This window comes from Petaurus breviceps, unplaced genomic scaffold, assembly GCF_028583685.1.
Source record: "Petaurus breviceps papuanus isolate PSGF00001 unplaced genomic scaffold, PetGlider_PUasm1.0 91041, whole genome shotgun sequence".
Lineage (NCBI taxonomy): Eukaryota > Metazoa > Chordata > Mammalia > Diprotodontia > Petauridae > Petaurus > Petaurus breviceps.
In genome coordinates, this window is record NW_027187400.1 from 24,861,988 (window position 1) to 24,881,073 (window position 19,086).

The window sequence follows — 19,086 nt, forward strand, 5'->3', positions numbered from 1 at the left end:
GCTGTTGCTGCTGGTACCAACACCTCTGCTGCCACAGGGCTGTGGCTGGACTCCAGCTGGACTGTGTTCCTCTTTCACCCAGGTCCCACAGGGTTTTCGCACTGACCTATATTGTCTTTAGCATTTGTGGGTTGAAAAGGCTGGAAACTGCTACAGTTGCCAGTGATTCAGTCCCCTGAGACCTGTCTGGACCTGTCTGTGCTGGTGTGGCCCACACTGGACTGTGCTCTGCTCCCAGCCCGATGTGATAGACCCTTCCTGTCAGCTTTCCAAGCTGTCTTGGGCTGGAAATGTGTTTCACTCTGTCATGTTGTGGGTTCTGTAGCTCTAGAATTTGTTTAGAGTCATTTTTTGCAGGTATTTGGAGGAGTTTGGGGGAGAGCTCAAGGAAGTCCCTCCTTTTGCTCCGCCATCTTAATTTTGCCCTCCCCACAAAACGTGCTCAACAGTTGGTTGGTCATCCAGGCTTTGCTTGAAGACATCAAGTTGTGAAGGAACTCACTGTTTCTGAAGACAGTCTATCCTATTTGAGGAAGACTAATCATAAGGAAGAACTTCATCAAACGTCATCAAACCTAAATTTGTGTTTTTGAAGCCTTCTGTCTTCTTGGGCTAATATGGTGTGATAGGAGCAGAATGAACAGAACAGTTTATACAATAACAACAACAAAGTAAAGACTTTGAGAGACATCAGACTACTGATGCATATGGTGATTGGCCACAATTCCAGAGGAGGAATGGTGAAGCATGATACTTAGCACTTGATACATGCTGGACTCAAGGTGAGGAAGTAGCTTATGTTCTTGGACATGATCAGCATGTGACATTATTTGCTTGAGAGGGACAAGATACATTTTCATTAATTGTTCTTTAAAAGAACAAGTTCAATCTTCACTCCTCTTTATGACATTTACCTTTCGTTATTTGAAGACAGCTATCATGTCCTTCTCCCTTAGTGTTCTGTTCTTCAGGCTAACTACCACAAGTTCTTTCAACAGATCCTGCTGGCATGAACTCAAGGCCCCTCACTATTCTTGTTAACCTCCTCTAGAAACTTTTGAACTTATAAATGTTCAACTTTCTTCATATTTCCATAGGATTTATTATTATTGGCCACTTTTCCTTGAGATTTCCCTTGGGATCTGTGACACTGCTGGTTCTCTTCCTATCTGGCTAACTTGTTTCATGTCTGTTCTTGATTTCCCCTCACTTTGGGTTCTTTAAGAATCTTTGCTCAGCAACCATTCTGGAGAGCAATCTGGAATTATGCCCAAAGGGCTATAAATAATTTCATACTCTTTGACCCAGCAATACCACTTCTAGGGTTGTATCCCAAAGAGATCATAGAAGTGGGAAAAAGACCCATATGTACAAAAATATTTATTAGCAGCTCTTTTTGTGGTAGCAAAGAATTAAGGGGGTACCCATCAATTGGGGAATGGCTGAACGAGTTGTGGTACATGTATGTTATGGAATACTATTGTGCAATAAGAAACAAGGAGCAGATGAACTTCATGTTTACCTGGAGAGGCTTATACAAACTGATGCTGAGTGAGAAGAGTCGAGCCAGGAGAAATATGTACATAATTACAGACACAACGTATGTGTGATGACCAACTTTGATAAACTGGACTCTTCTCTGCAATCCAGAGTCATAAGTCAACCCCAAAAGACTCATGATGGAGAGAGATGTTTACATCCAGATAAAGAACTGAGATTGAACCCAGATTGAAGCAAACTACCTGCCCTTTTTCGTTTTCTTGTTTGGTTTTGTTTCCTCTTTCCCATTCTTCATTACATCTAATACGATCCTTTATAACCTGACTAATGCCTAATGTGAAAGTATTTGCAGATACTATACTTGATTGTATGCCGCCATGGTGGGGGAAGGGGGGAGGGAGAGAAAATTTGAAACTCAAGAAATTGTGGTAATGAATCTTGTAAACTAAAAGTAAACAAATTAATAAAGACCAAAAAAAAAAAAAAGCATCTCTGCTCAGTTCTCTTCTCTTTCTCTGCTTTTTTCCTTGGTGATCTTATCATCTCATACATTGAGTTACAACTTCTGTGCAGATGATTTCTGGATTAATGTGTCCAGCCCTGTGCTTGCAGCTTCTCTTCTCACAGTTTTAAAAACTAAACTGATCTCCTTTTCCCTTAAGACACACCCCTCCTTCCAGTTTGCTTTATTTCTGTTGACACTGCTAACATGATCTTGGATATTTACCCTCAATCCTAGAGCTGCCACATCCCCAAAACTACCCCTGCAGCAGCTCTTGCATTTGTCTCCTCCTCTTTCCCACTGCTACTGTCGTCATTTAGTCTTTTGTTAACTCTTTGTATTACCGGAATAGCTTCACAATCATAGGATCATAAAATTTAGAGCTGGAAGGAACCTTAGAGTTCTTATAGAGATCTGACCATGTCATTCCTCCACTCAGAAACCTCCAGTGGCTCTCCATTGCTTATACTATATAACATAAACTCCTGAGCCTGGTATGAGACCTTCCACCTTGCCACCGTTATTTCCTTCTACTTCCCCTTCCCTCTGAATTGTTTGTGTAGGCCACACTCACTTAGGGTTGTTTCCCAATCTCCTGCTCTCTCTGGCCTCCATGTAGGTTTCTGCATTTTGAGGATGTGCTCTGTCCACATCTCTGTCTGTTGAAATCCTTCTCTTCCTTTTTCTAGCTCAGTTGTCACCCCTTCCATAACTCTACCCTGATACCCTAGCTGAAATTGATCTCTTCCCTCAAATTTCTTATTGAAGCTTGTCTGTCTCTTTTGTTTCCCTTCTTACCACATTTTTATCTTGCTCTATGGGGATTAAGATTTGAGTCAACTGGAAAGAATAATGCTTTAGGGATTTATTTAATTGGTGCAAGTTCATCTTCCAAATCTTAGTGTAGACTATTTTGTGAATTTTTGTGGCCAAAATCATTAAGCTCCTCGTGGCCAACTCTTTTTATTTCCCCCCCCAAATTTTTATTAATAGCTTTGGTTTTTACATTATGTTTGTTTTTCCATGTGTCCCTCCCCATCCCAGCCCTGGTGACAGACTGGCCCTCCAGTGGCAGAATTATGTAGTGTCCTCTTGAACCTTTCTATCTTAAGAGCTAGACCCTGCTATATAGTTAAAACTCTGCTAGCATATTCTTCAAGAACCAGGTCATTTCCACAGCACAATGAGACATGAGAGTAGTTAAATACAAGGAAGAAATGATAGCTGTTCACATTTATATTAGCATCTACTACCAATCACTGCTTAGAGGACCTTTTTTCTCTTTTTCAAAGATAAGGAAACTGAGGATCTCTTTTATACACATGCTAACTTTCCTTGAAATACCTGAAAAATGACAGAGAATATGCCCTTTTAGAAACTCTTTGCTATGACTTCCACTTATTGCACTTTTAATTAATTGCATTAATTCTCCTCTATCAAATTGCCCTGCTCATTATACCCTAAAGATGCTTTTTGTATTCTAATTCTAAGTGCCTTCCTTCTGTTGATTATTACCAGTTTATCCTGTCTTTAGCTTGTTTGTGCAGTTACTGTGTTTCCCCGATAATAAGACCTATCCCGAAAATAAGCCCTCCCCTCACTGTGTAAGATTCCTCTAAAATAAGCCCTCCCCCGAAAATAAGCCCTATTGAGATTGCTACTGTAGTGAAGGTGATCCCCTGCGCTACACGCTACATTACGGTACCCTCTGTATGCACTGTTCCCCCCCCCCCGTGAAACGTACGCCGCGCTCCGAGCTGCATCCAATCAGAGCTGCAGCAGTGAGCACGTCATCCTGTTCTTCCCCAGTGATTTGCTTATTGAATAAAGGTACATTTTTTTGTTCACATTTACCTGTTTATTAAAATTGCTGTCAATGTTCATTAAAATAAGCCCTCCCCTGAAAGTAAGCCCTCTGGTGTTTTTCTGTCCAAAAAAATAATAAGACAATGTCTTATTATCGGGGAAACACGGTATGTGCTTGTTAGCTTCTTGAGAGCAGGGTCTGTCTTTTGCCTCCCCTCACCCCTTTCCTAGTGTTTAACACAGTGTCTAGCACATAGTAGGTGCTTAATAGATGTTAATTGATTAATTAGCAAATTCTACTTTTTGTCAAATCCTATGTTAAGTGCTTGCTAGCATTGGAAAAATGACAGTGTTCATGGGTGTTAGCATGACTGGTTTAAGAGATTTTGTTAATATTTGGCACTAGTTAGAACAGATTTAATAAAAATCAAAGAGGGTTTTTTTCTTTTTGCCTTTTTATCGCTTGTGTGCTAATAGTAATTCTTGTAATAATTGTGAGATAGGCCATAATGTCTCATTTCTTGTATAGTACTGTTGGGATTCTTGGAGGTAAAATGAATATAGTGGTATATTTGAGAGAAAACAGTGTGATTTAGCCTTGTTGCTGTGTTAGCAGGTAGTAGGCTGCTCAGTAGTTTACAGTTTGTCATAACTGAGCAGAACTGCAGTTTTATTCTGTGATGATTTTAAAACTTCCCTTGGTCTTTGGGAAAGTGTTAAATATATTTTTCTCTACTTTGACCTGCAACCTCCAATCCCTCAAAGATTTTAAAATTTTGTGACCTACTAATGAGTTAAATATTATTTGATAATATGACTGTGATTCTTTGATAGTTAATATAAATATATAGTACAGTAGAGATTCTTTATTCTTATGATACCTTTTGACTATACTGTTTCAGGAATTTGGCTATAAGATTCCTGGGAGTTTTCTTTTTGAGACCTCTTTCAGGAAGTGATTGGTGAATTCTTTCAATTTCTTTTTGTCCTCTGGTTCTAGGATATATCAGGGCAGTTTTCCTTGACAAATTTCTTAAAAGATGCTGTTTTTAGGCTCTTTTTTTTGTTCAGGTTCTTTTTTTGATCATGGCTTTCATGTAGTCCAATAATTCTCTTTTCTTTTTAAGGAGCTGTTTTCTTCATCATAATGTTTTTCTAATTCTGCAATTTTGACTTTAAGAGACTTATTCATTTTGTCTTCTATCTCTCTCATTTGGTTTTCAAAGTTCCTTTTGAGCTCATCTAGGAGAGCTTTCTGTGCTTGGGACCTGTGCTGGGGATGTTTCAGCTGTGGGTGTGGAGTCCACATTGTCTCCCTCTGAGTTTGGTTCCTCCCTCTGACGATAGTAGGACTCCAGAATCTTTGTAGTCTGCTTTCTACCCATTTTGAGGCAGGGCCCTAGCCATGCCCTTCCTCTAGGGTTCCCAAGCCTTTACTGTTGAGGGTTTTGCCCTGGGGAAATAATTACTATGTTTTCAGGGTGGGGGGGGTGTTGGAGCAGGCAGGGGTTCACTCTGCCATCCTGGTCCTTGGAGGTCCTGATAGGGGCTATTTTTTTTTTTAAATTTCTGGGCTATGGAGTGGTAGTCCCAGGAGTATTTGCTGTCCTGGACAGGGGCCCTCCAATAATTCTCAAATTATCTCTCCTGGACCTATTTTCCATGTCAGTAGTTTTTGCAATGAGACATTTCACATTTTAATCTATTTTTTCATTCTTTTGATTTTGTTTGATTGATTCTTAATATCTCATAGAGTCATTAGCTTCCACTTGCCCAATTCTTACTTTTAAGGAATTATTTTCTTCAATTAGCTTTTTTACCTCCTTTTCCATTTGGCCAATTCTATTTTTTAAGGAGTTGTTTTCTTCAGTGAATTTTTGTACCTCTTTTTCCATGTTTTGTGCTTCCTTTACAAAACTTTTGAGTCTTTTTTATGATGCTTTTGCATCACTCTCATTTCTTTTCACAATTTTTCTTCTAACTCTTAATTTGATTTAAAAAATCCTTTTTGAGTTTTTTTTTCCAGGAGTGCTTTTGGGACCTGAGACCAATTCATATTTTTCTTTGAGGCTTTGCATGTAGATGTTTTGACATTGTTATCTTTTTCGGAGTTTGTGTTTTGATCTTCCTTGTCACCATAGTAATTTTCTGTGGTCAGGTTCTTTTTTTTTTTTTTTTTCTCATTTTGGGGCATTGTCCCAAGCTTCTTGTGTCAGGGTTTGTGGTCTGGCATGCTGTGCCAGGGCAGCCAGACCTTGCTTCTGACTTATGCAGGGGATTGGGACCTCCCAGTGGCTTGCTGGGGTGCAACTTACTAGCAGACTTGCCTGAATGCTATCTGAATAGGGCTGTGCTCCCCTTTTACCTGAATGAGACAGACCTTTCCTGCTGACGTATCAGTTATCTTAGGCTGGAAAATTGTTTCACCTTTTCTTTTTGTTGGTTCGGGTGCTCTAGAATTCATCTTGAGGTGTTATTTTATAGTTGTTTGGAAGTGAATTTGGGAGAGTTCAGGAAAAAAAATTGGAAGGAGAATAAGTTTAGAAAAGAAAGTCATCAACCTGGGAAATTGGGAAAGAATCTTTACAACCTATGTCTCTGACAAAGGACTCATCTCTAAAATATACAGAGAACTGAGTCAAATTTATAAGAATACAAGTCATTCCCCAATTGATAAATAGTCAAAGGATATGAACAGGCAGTTTTCAGAGAAAGAAATTAAAGCTATCTATAAGCACATGAAGAAATGCTCTAATTCACTATTGATTAGAGAAATGCAAATCAAAACAACTCTGAGGTACCACATCTCACCAATCAGATTGGCTAAGATGACAAAACAGGAAAATGACAAATGCTGGAGAGGATGTGGGCAAACTGGAACACTAATGCATTGTTGGTGGAGCTGTGAACTGATCCAGCCTTTCTGGAGAGCAATCTGGAACTATGCCCAAAGGGCTATAAATACTTTCATACCCTTTGATCCAGCAATACCACTCCTAGGGTTATATCCCAAAGAGATCATAGAAATGGGAGAAAGACCCATATGTACAAAAATGTTTATAGCAGCTCTTTTTGTTGTGGCAAAGAATTGGAAATTAAGGGGGTGTCCATCAATTGGGGAATGGCTGAACAAGTTGTGGTATATGCATGTTATGGAATATTATTGTGCTATAAGAAACGAGGAGCAGGCGGTCTTCATATTTACCTGGAGAGGCTTAAAAGAACTGATGCTGAGTGAGAAGAGTAGAACCAGGAGGAATTTGTACACAATTACAGACACAACATATGTGTGATGACCAACTTTGATAGACTAGACTCTTCTCAACAATGCAGGGATATAAGTCAATCCCAAAAGACTCATGATGGAGAGAAAAACGTGCATCCAGAGAAAGAACTAGAAAGAACTAAATTTATATTCAGGTGGAAGCAAAATACCTGATCTTTTTTGTTCTCTTATTTGATTTTATGTCCTCTATACCATTTTTCATCCCAGCTGGTACAATCCATCCTTATAACCTGACCATTGTATAATGTGAAAGTATCTACAGATCCTATACTTGATTATAAGACGCCATGGGGGGGGGGAGGGGAGGGAGGGGGACAAATTGTGAAATTCAAGGAATTGTGGAATTGAATCCTGTAAATTAAAAGGAAACAAACAAATTAATAAATTAAAGAATTAATTAAAAAAATAGTCATCAACCTTACGCAAGCACATGAACTGCCTAAAAACTAGCAAAGACCAAACAAAAAGCAAACTCTAATGAGACAGCAAGAAATATTAAAAGAAATTTCCAAAGAGTGAAAAATATAGAAGAAAATGTAAGATATCTGATGTAAAAAATAACTGATTTGGAAAATGTTGGGCAAAGAGAGAGAATTTTAAAATCACTGGACTCCTTAAAAACCATGTTTTTCTAAAAATGACCTGGAGACTTGTATCGGCAAGCACCCCAAGTGTCCTCAGGGTTTGCTGCCAATACAGGTTCTTAGATCTGCTTTGTTAAAGGAAAGCAACCCAAAATGGGTTAACAAGCTTACTTTAATCAGTCAGACATATATCGTTTACCTTGTTCAGGGGAAAAGGTCAGCACCACGAACTTCAAAGTACACAGACAGAATTATCAAGACAGAAACAGATCAAGTAGACAGTTTCCAAACTGTCCAACCATTACATCCATACCAAATCAACATCTGGCTTTCAACATCTGGGTTTTTCAAAGCCGGGGGGGGGGCTCTGGACAACGGCTTCCCAGAATCCAGATCAAATCACAGAACACTTCTCAAATTGAGCCCCAAAACAAAGTTACACATCAGGGCTTATATAGCCTTCTCCTGGCTCAGAGAATGTAACAACCTTTTGGACCCACTGGCCAATCAAAAAGTATCTACTGAAAAACAAGCCTCCCAACCCAGGCTTCAGGTGCACTTTAGCCTAGGGGCAGGGAAGATCTTCCAAATTTGCATTCCCATTACAAGACTATAATTCAAGAAATCATAAATGAAAACAGTTCATGTCTAATAGTACCAGAGAGCAGAGTAAAGAAAGAATACACTGATCATCTTCTGAAAGAAGTCCAAAAGGAAAAGTCTAATGAATGTCCCAGCAAAAATCCAGAGTTCCTCTTGAAAGGGAAATATTCAGAAAGCAGCTGAAGTACAAAGGAACTACAGTTAGAATCACACAAAATCTGGCAGCATCTAAAAATCAGACGTTTTAAAAAACTGTTCCAAAAGGCACAAGAGATAGACTTACAACCAAGAATAACTAAACCTGCAAAGCTCAGGATAACTGTACATGGAAAAAATGGATTTATAATGAAATAGAGCACTTTCAAGCATTCATAATCAAAAGACCAGTACTGAATGGGAACTTTGAAATACCAAACAAAAGACCAGGGAAACCTAAAAAGGTAAAGCTATTTGAGCAATTGAATGGAAATCTCTACATGCTGAAGTAGTGCTAACATTCCCCTGAGGAAGAAGAAACAGTGGCCCTTCAAAACCTGAATGTCTTTAAAGGACACTGAGGAAGTAGAAGAAGAAAAGCAGAGGTTCTGGGGTTGGATTGGTTTTGTTTTGAGAGTCTTAAGAAGGGAGAGCAAGGGGGCAGAGTCAAGATGGCAGAATAGAAACAATTTCCATGGGGCTCTGGCTCCCACCTCCTCCATTCATGTAAAAGGTAGCTCTGAACAAACTTTGGAGCTACAGAATCCACAAAATGACACAGAGAAGCTAACCTCCTGCTGAGGACATCCCGGCAGGAAGTGGTCGGTGCAGTGCTCTGGGAGCCAACCCCAGCCCCACTCGAGCCAGAGGTTTTAGCCTCAGGGTGGGCCTGACTAGCTGCCGGCTGGAGGGACTTCAGATCACCAGCAGCTATGGCGGTTTCCAGAATTATCAACCCATAGATGCTAAGGACAAAGTGAAAGGTCAGTGCAGTGTGGACTTCGGGATCCAGTAGTTGGGAGTGCGGTCGGCTTTTGCCCCTGGGGCGAGAAGCCACTGAGGCTCCACAGCTGTGCAGCCGCCGCCACCTGGCAGCTTTTGCTCCTGGCCTGCAGATTTTTGGGGGACCAAGCGACCAGTCTGAGGGGTAATCTCTCTTGCTTTCACCTGCTTAGATTCGGATTGCAGTCTAGGGTGGAGGTCCTGGGGTGTGCGACCAGCTTGCCAGAGTGTGTGGAGGCTTCAGAGAGGGCACACAACTAATACCTTCAGCAGCTGAGAAAACCCCAGCGTTTGGGAGGAAGCTCCCCTGTCTGGTGGCAGAGTTCTACTGTGGCAAAAAGCCCCAAAGTCAAATAATTGAGTGGCAACATGAGCAGGCAAAGGAACCAGAGCAAACAGAGCAACCCAAATTTACACTCCTATTTTGGGGACAAAAAAGATCAAAGCATGGAACAGGAGGAAGACAGTGAAGTCAGAACTCCTGCACCAAAAGCTTCCAAGAAAAATATGAGCTGGTTACAGGCCATAGAGGACCTTAAGAAGGATTTTGAAAACCAAATAAGAGAAGTGGAGGAAAAATTGGGAGGAGAAATGAGAACAATGCAAGAAAATTATGAAATGAGAGTCAACAACCTGACTGAAGAAAGTAACAGCTTAAAAAACAGAATAACTCAAATGGCAAAAGAGGCTCAAAAATCCAATGAGGAGAAGAATGCCTTAAAAAGCTGAATTTGCCAGATGGAAAAAGAATCTCAAAAGTTCCCTGAAGAGAATCATTCCCTCAGAATTAGATTGGAGCAAATGGAAGCTAGTGACTTTATGAGAAATCAAGATACTATTAAACAGATCCAAACAAATGAAAAAATAGAAGGCAATGTGAAATATCTCATTGGAAAAACCACTGACCTAGAAAATAGATCCAGGAGAGATAATTTAAAAATTATCGGACTACCTGAAAGCCATGATCAAAAAAAAAAGAACCTAGAAATCATTCTTCAAAAAATTCTGAAGGAAAATTGCCCTGATGTTTTAGAACCAGAGGGCAAAATAGAGGTTGAAAGAATCCACTGATCACCTCCTGAAAAAGATACCAAAAAGAAAACTAGGAATATTATAGCCAGTTTCCAGAATTCCCAAATCAAGGAGAAAATATTACAAGCAGGAAGAAACAATTTTAATATTGTGGAAACACAGTCAGGATAACACAGGATCTGGCTGAGGGATTGAAGGGCTTGGAATATGGTATTCTGGAGGGCAAAGTAGCTGGGATTAAGAGCAAGAATCACCTACCTAGCAAAACTGAGTATCATGTTTCAGGAAAAAATGTGGTCATTCTGTGGAATAGAGGACTTTCAAGCATTCTTTCTGAAAAAACCAGAGTTGAATAGAAAATCTGACATTCAAATACAAGAAGCAAGAGAAGCATAGGAAGCTAAACAGGGAAAAGAAATCATAAGGAACTTATCAAAGTTGAACTATTTACATCCGTATATGGAAAAACAATAATTGTAACTTTTCTCAGTATGAGAAGAGTTGAAGGGAATAGAAATGTGTGTGTGTGTGTGTGTGTATACACATATATATGTGTGTGTGTATATATATATATATACTATATATTCTATATAGGAATATGAATACATATGTGAGTGTGTGTTTGTATGTGTACAGGAGAGACAGAATGAGGTAAACTATCTCATATAGAAGAGGCAAGGGAAAATGGTCACAATGGAGGGGAAGAACAGGAAGTCAAAAGGGAATGGGTCAACCTTATTCTCATTGAATTTGGCTTAGGGAGGGAATGACATACATACTAAATAGTGTATCTCACCCTACAGGAGAGTGGGGGAGGATGGATGAGAGGGGGGATAATGGAAGGGAGGGCAGGCTGGGGGGGAGGGAAGTTGGAAGCACCCACTTTTGAAAAGGGATAGGATCAAAGTAGAGAACAGAACAAGTGGGAGGTGGGATAGGAGGGAAGGAAATATAGTCAGTCTTTTACAATATATCCACTATGGAAATGTTTTGCATAACTACACGATGAAAACCTATATTGAATTGCTTATCTTCCCAATAAGGGTGGGTGACAAGGGAGGAAGGAATGAATCTGGAATTCAAAGCTTTAAAATATATATATATGTGTATATATATATATATATATATATATATATATATATACTATTATTAATATTATTAACTGGGAAATAAGATATACAGGCACTGGGGCATAGAGATCCACCATGCCCTACTGGAAAGTCAGAGGGGGTATGGGAGAAGATATGGGAGAGAGCATATTGGAGGAGGGGATATCCAGGGGGATCACTATTTTGGGGTGGTGGGTAGGGGGAAAAATGGGGAGAAAATTTGTAACTCAAAATCTTGCGGAAATGAATGATGTAAACTAGAAGTTAATAAAGCATTACAAAAAAAAAAGATATTACCTCAAAAAAAAAAGGGAGAGCAAAAGGTAGAATACTAATATTGAACGGAAGAAGAGGGTAGAATTTGCTATTTCTCATAATTGGGGTGTGTGAAAACAATGCTGTTGTTTGTCCTTTATTCTTGAAGAGAACCAAAGACATCTTGCCTTGTGCATGAATTGGACATAAGTGAAGCAGAGTTGTGCAAAGGCATCAGCCTTTGTGAAAAAAGGGGGGCATCAGATGATCTCTGTTATCTGAAGCAGACAGAGGAAGATTGAATACACAGTTTGGTATAGAAATACTTCAAACTCAACAGGGAAACAAGTAGAAGGGAGGAGGGCAGGTTAAGAGGGAGCAAAATGCCAAGGGGAGGCATAGTAACACAAAAACCACACTTCCTGATCCTAAAGAGGAGGTTGCAGGAAGGGGGTAGTAGGAAGGGAGAGGAACTGGAAAAAGAATCTAAAGGGCTGCCTCTTCAACCAGCTGAGGAATGACTGAACAAACTGTAGTATATGAATGTAATGGAATATTAACAGCACTGCAAGAAATGTTAAAAGAGATTTCTGGGTGGGATGAATTGATGCACAGTGAAGTGAGCAGAACCAAGACAGCATGTTGTACAAGGACAACAATATCGTAAAGAAAAATGACTTTGAAAGATTGAAGAAGCCTGGCCACAGCAGTAGCCAATGGCTCCCTCACCAGGCTCCAGAGGTCTGTGAAGAAGCTTGTTTACCCACCTGCAGGCAGAGGTGAGGGCCACAGGAGATGTGGTTACTGTTTGGCTTGGTTGGGTTTGAAAGCTTATTTGTTACAAGGGGTTTTTATTTATTATTTTATTTTATTATATTTATTTAATATTATTATATTATCTTTTCTATTGGTTAATATTGGGGGAGAGAAAGTTAAGGAGGGGATGGAGTTAGCAACAGTGATGCAGAAAAAGAGGTCATTACAACATTTTGAACAAAAAAATTTAGAAGTACAGAGAAGTAATATGTAGAATTGTTTATTTTTATCAAGCAGTGTGAAATGGAGATTCTTGATTTCATATGGAACCCCCTTTTTCTATTCTGGGTAAGAAAATGCTTTTTGGGGGTGGGGTGTCAAGTTCAGAATTTTCAAAACCTATAGAGGGATTCTAGTGTTGACTCATTTGTTTTCTAGGTAACAAAGCCATAGACAGTGGTGGTGGTGGGGGGGAACCTACAGCCTCAAGGCCACATATGTCCCTCTAGGTCCTCAAGTGTGACCCTTTGTCCCGGATCATCAGGGTCCTTTCTGGGACATATAGTTGGGGACACCAGAGCCCTTGGGCCTAGGCTAAACTTCCCCACTGCTGTGGCTCCCTGATGACTCTGGGTCTCTCTCAGGGGAGCTGTGGGCTTTTGGCAGACTACCTGTGCCCCATCTCTGCTCATGCTGGCACTGGCCTTGAACAGCTCCTTCTTTTGTATTGCCTGTGGTCTTCATGACATTTTGTGCAGTTCTGGGGTGAAAGATGGTGTTTATATTCTAGTCTTGCTTTGAATTTCTTGATTGTTGTTTGGTACAGAACAAAGTTCAGGATTTTGCTGGAGTGGGTTTGGGAGAGTCAGACAGCCTGCTTCCTTTTAGGCAGCCATCTTCTTCAGAAGTCCCTTCTGTAGTTTTGTAAGTCTTCACCAGAATTGCAGCCAGTCATCTAGGCTTATTTCTGTTTTCTGTGTATGGCAAAAATGCCAGTCCTAGAATGTCTATAGAAGTTTTATAATGCAAATAGAATGATGAAATATTAATTTCACTCATTAAATATTGAAAAGTTCATGCTTTCTTTAGAATTGGCTAAATCCCTTTTATCTACTGGCAGTTTGGATACAGTTGTGCTAATAATTAAAATATTTGGAAATAAACAAAATGACATTTTGTATTAACAAGGCTATTTGTGAATAGACTTTTAGATAGATCTTTTATACTTTAGATCAGGGGTGGGGAACCTGCAGCCTCGAGGCCACATGTGGCCTTTCCAGGTCCTTGGGTATAGCCTTTTGAGGCCAAGTTTTACAGAACAAATCCTTTCATTAAGGGGATTTATTCTGTGAAGTTTGGATTCAGTCAGAGGGCTGAATTTGAGGACCTAGAGGTCTCAGGTTCCCACCCCTGACTTAGACTCTCTCTCTGTTACCCCTCCTCCCCTCTTGAGCAGCTCATCATCATCTTCTGTTTATGAATTTCTTTTATTCTGATTCTTCCCTGTAATTCCTTCCTTATACCTTCACATCCTTCTCCATTGCCCTCTGGCTAATATCTCAGTGTCATTTCATATCAACTGATTTTGAGTAATCTTTGATTTAACTAAGAGAAATATTTTACTTTTAATCTTAGAACTAGTTTGTTGTTGTTTTTTTTTTTAATTTCACTGTCTGTCTCCTAATGTGGAACACTTATGTTAGTTTTCCTTACTTTTGGTGCATCTGTGAGAGAGAGGCAGCCTGGCATAATGGATAGGGTTCTTGACATGAGTTTGAATCCTGCCTTGGGCACTGACATAAAAATCATCCAAGAATTTGTTGATAGATACTGGAGGTTGGTCCCTTCCTTATTTTAATATACAGCACAAAATTTCTTGTTTTGTATTCAGGGTTCTCTTTAATTTTGCCTGATATGACTATTTCTTCCTTCTGTCTGTAGTGCAGTGCTCAATGGATGTTCAACTATTGCCATTGATAGAAACAAATATTTTTATTTTGTTAGGTTAAAAGTACTTAGTCTGAAAAGATTAGATTTTTGGCATCATAGATTTAGAGCCAGGAAGGAACCTCAGAGACCATATGGACCAGGGCTTCTTATCCTGGGACCCATGAAATTGTTTTTACAAATATTTGGATAACTGTATCTCAATATGATTGTTTTCCTTTGTAATCCAATGTATTTTATTTTGTGTATTTAAAGAGGAGGAGGAATCAGTAGGCTTCACCAGACTGTTTAAGAGTCCAGGACATGACGAAGTTGAAGAATTCCTAGTTCGATAGGCTTAGTTTTACAGCTAACCTCTGTGAGTCTCAGTTTCCTTAAGTGACTTTCCCAGGGTCTCTCAGGTAGCAGCTATATAGATGCCAGGCATGGGATTTGAATGCAGGCCTTCTTGACTCCAGGTCTCATACGCCAGCTACTATGAAACACTGTTGCCTGGTTATTTTCTTCTTGTTCTTCCTTGTGAAATAACTAGGTCCTAAATTTCCTAGTTCAGGATTTGGTCATCCCTTGGGTGATTTGGGATATTTTGCAGCAAATAGACAGTACGCCCCCCCCCCCAGGTAAATGTTATTAAAATGTAAACGGTATCATTTCAGTCATATAAATGGAAAGATTTTATATTAAATAGTTGTGAGTAATTTTAGGAATGGAACAATTAACTATTTTAATATGTGCACCATGAGCTTCTGCCATGCGCAGGGTTTTTTTTAGGTATATAGTAGTTATAAAATGGCTCTGTTTGGGTCCCCTTGTGAGTTTTTTTGTCTTCTTTTGTACTTTATTTTAAAATAATTTCTTTGATCTATAAAATTGGAAGCCCCCTTATACAACAAATAAGCAATAACAATTCAGCACATTGACTCTATCTGAAAATGTGTTTCTCATTCTCCGGAGGATAAAATAATATTCCTAACCTTGTAATTCTTCCCTCTCCCCCCACCCTTTTTTCTTTTTCTTTTTTTAACAGTTAACAAGCACAAGCCGTGGATTGAAACAACATATCATGGTATAGTCACAGAAAATGACAACACAGTCCTCTTGGATCCTCCTTTGATCGCCCTGGATAAAGACGCACCTCTGCGCTTTGCAGGTACAAGAGTGATTTTTATTTTGTTTTAAAGATTGGAATTGGATAGGAGACAATTTGTATAACCTTTGTTTTGTATCATTATCACTTGTATAGGACCTTTTCTGAAAATATTTTGCCAGCAGTTTTGGTTTCTGACTTTAGGTGCCAGATTCTTTTTGTTGTTCAGTTCAGTTTATTATGAATTTTCTTTGATCGGGACAGCCATCAAATGAGTGTATCCCTCTTTTGGATGTACCCATATGTAGACAGTAGCACTTCAGTGATTACCATTGATGATTTTTTTTCAAACTACCCAGAGTTCAGACAGCTGGGGGGAAAAATCTTTGAGCAGATTAAACATTTCATTTGTAGTGCCATCATTTTTATCATAGGTTTTCTGTTTTCTTCCTTAGTAACTTTAATTTCTTGATGTAGTAACTTTGTGGAAACGATAAATTCTCTGTAACTGTTTTGGGGATTTTTTTAAGCATATAATCTCACCAAGATTTAAGAGTTCTAAAAGTAAGTCTGTTCACATTCTGTTTAGTTATTTGGAAAGGAAGGAATGGAGAAACAGACTTTTTATTTTCTTTGAACAGATGGAATAATAGAATGGCTAAATATATTGATTTGCACCAATTTTTTGAATTTGACATTTTGAATTTTTTTTCAAAATATTTTTTACCAGTCTTTTGGACAGTTTTTTTTTTCAGATATTAGCAATTCTTATTTTAAAACTCACTGGAGATAATTTATTATTTCTGTTGGTCTTTCATATAAAATGGCATATATTAATTTTCCAGTTGATCAGTTCTTTGTCTTTGGATAAAGTGCCAAGTCACATTTTCAGAAAAGTAGCCTTTGGCTGTTTAGAATCAATGGTGAAGCCAATCAGCTTTTCATAATTTTTTGCTGGGGTGGGGGCTGTTGGGTATGGAGGGTGAAAAAAATAATTGAATTAGATGCACAATAGAGAAAATACTCTTATGTTATTAGATAAATATACATCAGTTTTATGGAATTGCTCTAAAAATTATTTACAGGTCCTTTCTAAATTTGAAATTATTTTTAGCATGCCATACTCATTCCCTCTGTGCACATTAAACATTTAGACTAAGTGTTATGTGTGCATGTCTCTGTGGCATATTTTTCAGTAAAGTCCCTATGTGTTTAATGTTGACTAAATTATTGTAATACAGGTGCTGCTTGCCTTTATTAGATGCACATAGGTGTAGCTGACATCCACTGTGTAATGTTGGTTAGAAATGAGTGACCACTAGAAGCCTCAGGAACTACCGTGTTTCCCCGATAATAAGACCTATCCCGAAAATAAGCCCTCCCCTTACTGTGTAAGATTCCTCTAAAATAAGCCCTCCCCCGAAAATAAGCCCTATTGAGATTGCTACTGTAGTGAAGGTGATCCCCTGCGCTACACGCTACATTACGGTACCCTCTGTATGCACTGTTCCCCCCCCCCCGTGAAACGTACGCCGCGCTCCGAGCTGCATCCAATCAGAGCTGCAGCAGTGAGCACGTCATCCTGTTCTTCCCCAGTGATTTGCTTATTGAATAAAGGTACATTTTTTTGTTCACATTTACCTGTTTATTAAAATTGCTGTCAATGTTCATTAAAATAAGCCCTCCCCTGAAAATAAGCCCTCTGGTGTTTTTCTGTCCAAAAAAATAATGAGACAGTGTCTTATTATTGGGGAAACACGGTATTTGTGGATGCCTACCTATGGGGAATAAATTAGTGACCTCAGATCCTTTCTCTTCCCCTCATTGTTTCTAGAACCCTATTGACCCCACGGGAAGGGTGGGAAGAACACTGGCCCCTAAGTCCGAGGACAAGCAAGGTTAGCACCCTGGCTGAGTTCTTTACTTCTTGGCTCATAGCAGGCAGACTATTTTATAACTCTTTTGAGCCTCAGTGGATTAGATGATCTCCAAGATCCTTTTCAGCTCTAAATTAGTGATTAATTGACAAACAAAATGATTTAAAAATTTTCCTCCCAAATACATCATTATCTGCCATGTATTACTTGTAGTAAATTAAAAATAAGGCTGAAATAAGCTTTCTTGACTGACATATTGTGTCCCTTATTTTCCTAGTTTAAAAAAAATTGTAATAAAAAGACCCAGCTAATTCCATTATCTTTTCCCATCTCTTCTATTTTACCTTAATATACACACAGTAAGAAATATATCATTTTTCTGGAGTAAATTAAGGGAAACTAGGGACCGTTTCCTAAGTAGCCATTTTGAAAATGACTTAGCCAAAATGTCAAATCATACTTTGTGAAAAATGGTGTTCATAATCATTTTGGTTTTGTTTAGGAATAGAGAGAAAGGAGGAGTGATGAATGGGATGGAATAAGGATTGAGGAATGCATTTTCTTAAAGGAAACAATACCCAGTTTTCCTTACCTAATTAAATTTGTTGTATGATTGTAATAGTTTTTAAGGTTTATGTCCCAGAAAATAACTTGATACCCAGAATGTTATTGTAAAATTTTGTTGATTTAAGACTGTTCTGTCACTTGACTAAAAAGTGAAAAATACAGAATGGAATTTTTTATTTTAATGACAAGGTGGGAAAAGTCCCTGTTTACCAGAGCAGCAATTCAACAGCATCTACTGAACTGAAAAGCAATTGTTTGCTCCTCTATTTGCTTGGTGGTAAGGGAACATTGTCTTTAAGGAGTTCTTTAAATAGGTTTTTTCTTGTCTAGGCAGGGCAAGGGAGGGTCTGCAGCCTGATTTTGAGCATTGTATCTACTTCTGTATTGTAAGAGTTTATTTATCCCTTTCAGTATTGTAGTTGATAATACCATCACCAAGGGTTTGTTTCAACATGTATTTAATATATGCCAAATACTATGTCAGTGATCAGAGATAGAAAGGCAAAAATGAAGTGCTGGAAAAGTTTCATGAAGAAATAAAAATGTTTTGTTGTGGATATAGTTGGTTATAACACGAATAGCAGCCCAGTCATCATTTAAAAATTTCTTTTCACAAATTAAATCCTTATCTTGAGCACTGAGCACAGTGCTAATGACCAAACCATCGGATACATTTCTTGGGACAAAACCAAGAGACATGAGCTTTATTTGTCCCTTTGTAAGTAGAATACACCAGATTCTTCATAACAAATACACTGCGCTTCTTTTCACTCCGCCACCTCCTTTTTCTAGTCTCCTAGAAGCAAAGAACATTGTCAGCTGTCCAGCAGCATCCGTTGGCATAGGTGGTTATATGTGAGTACAACAGTAGTAGAATGTTGGTTAGAATCTGGTCATAGTAACAAAGAGCTTTTAGTCTGTTAGCGCATTCCACTTTGTTAGAAACTCCTCATGCCTGAGGATGCACATTCTTCTCTGGCCTAAATTAGAAGCACAGGTTTTTAACAAACTCTTGTAGACCTCAGTCACCAGAACTTCTTCATTTTTTAAAAATAACAATTTAAAGGGGCGGCTAGGTGGCAGAGTGAGTTAGAGCACCAGTCCTGGAGTCAGGAGGACCTGAGTTCAAATTCGACCTCCGACACTTCACACACACACACACACACACACACACACACACACACACACACACACACA

The 19,086-nt window shown here is 38.9% G+C and overlaps 1 protein-coding gene across 4 annotated transcripts in view; it reads left to right on the top strand.

Moving 5' to 3' along the window:
- CLSTN1 (calsyntenin 1) overlaps window positions 1-19,086 on the top strand; it is a 94,818-nt gene that overhangs the window by 36,384 nt on the left and 39,348 nt on the right. For all 4 annotated transcript variants that reach the window (XM_069078797.1, XM_069078796.1, XM_069078798.1 and 1 more), the window contains exon 2: window positions 15,386-15,508. In XM_069078797.1, coding sequence (XP_068934898.1) covers window positions 15,386-15,508 — 123 coding nt within the window. The remainder of the gene's footprint in view (window positions 1-15,385; window positions 15,509-19,086) is intronic.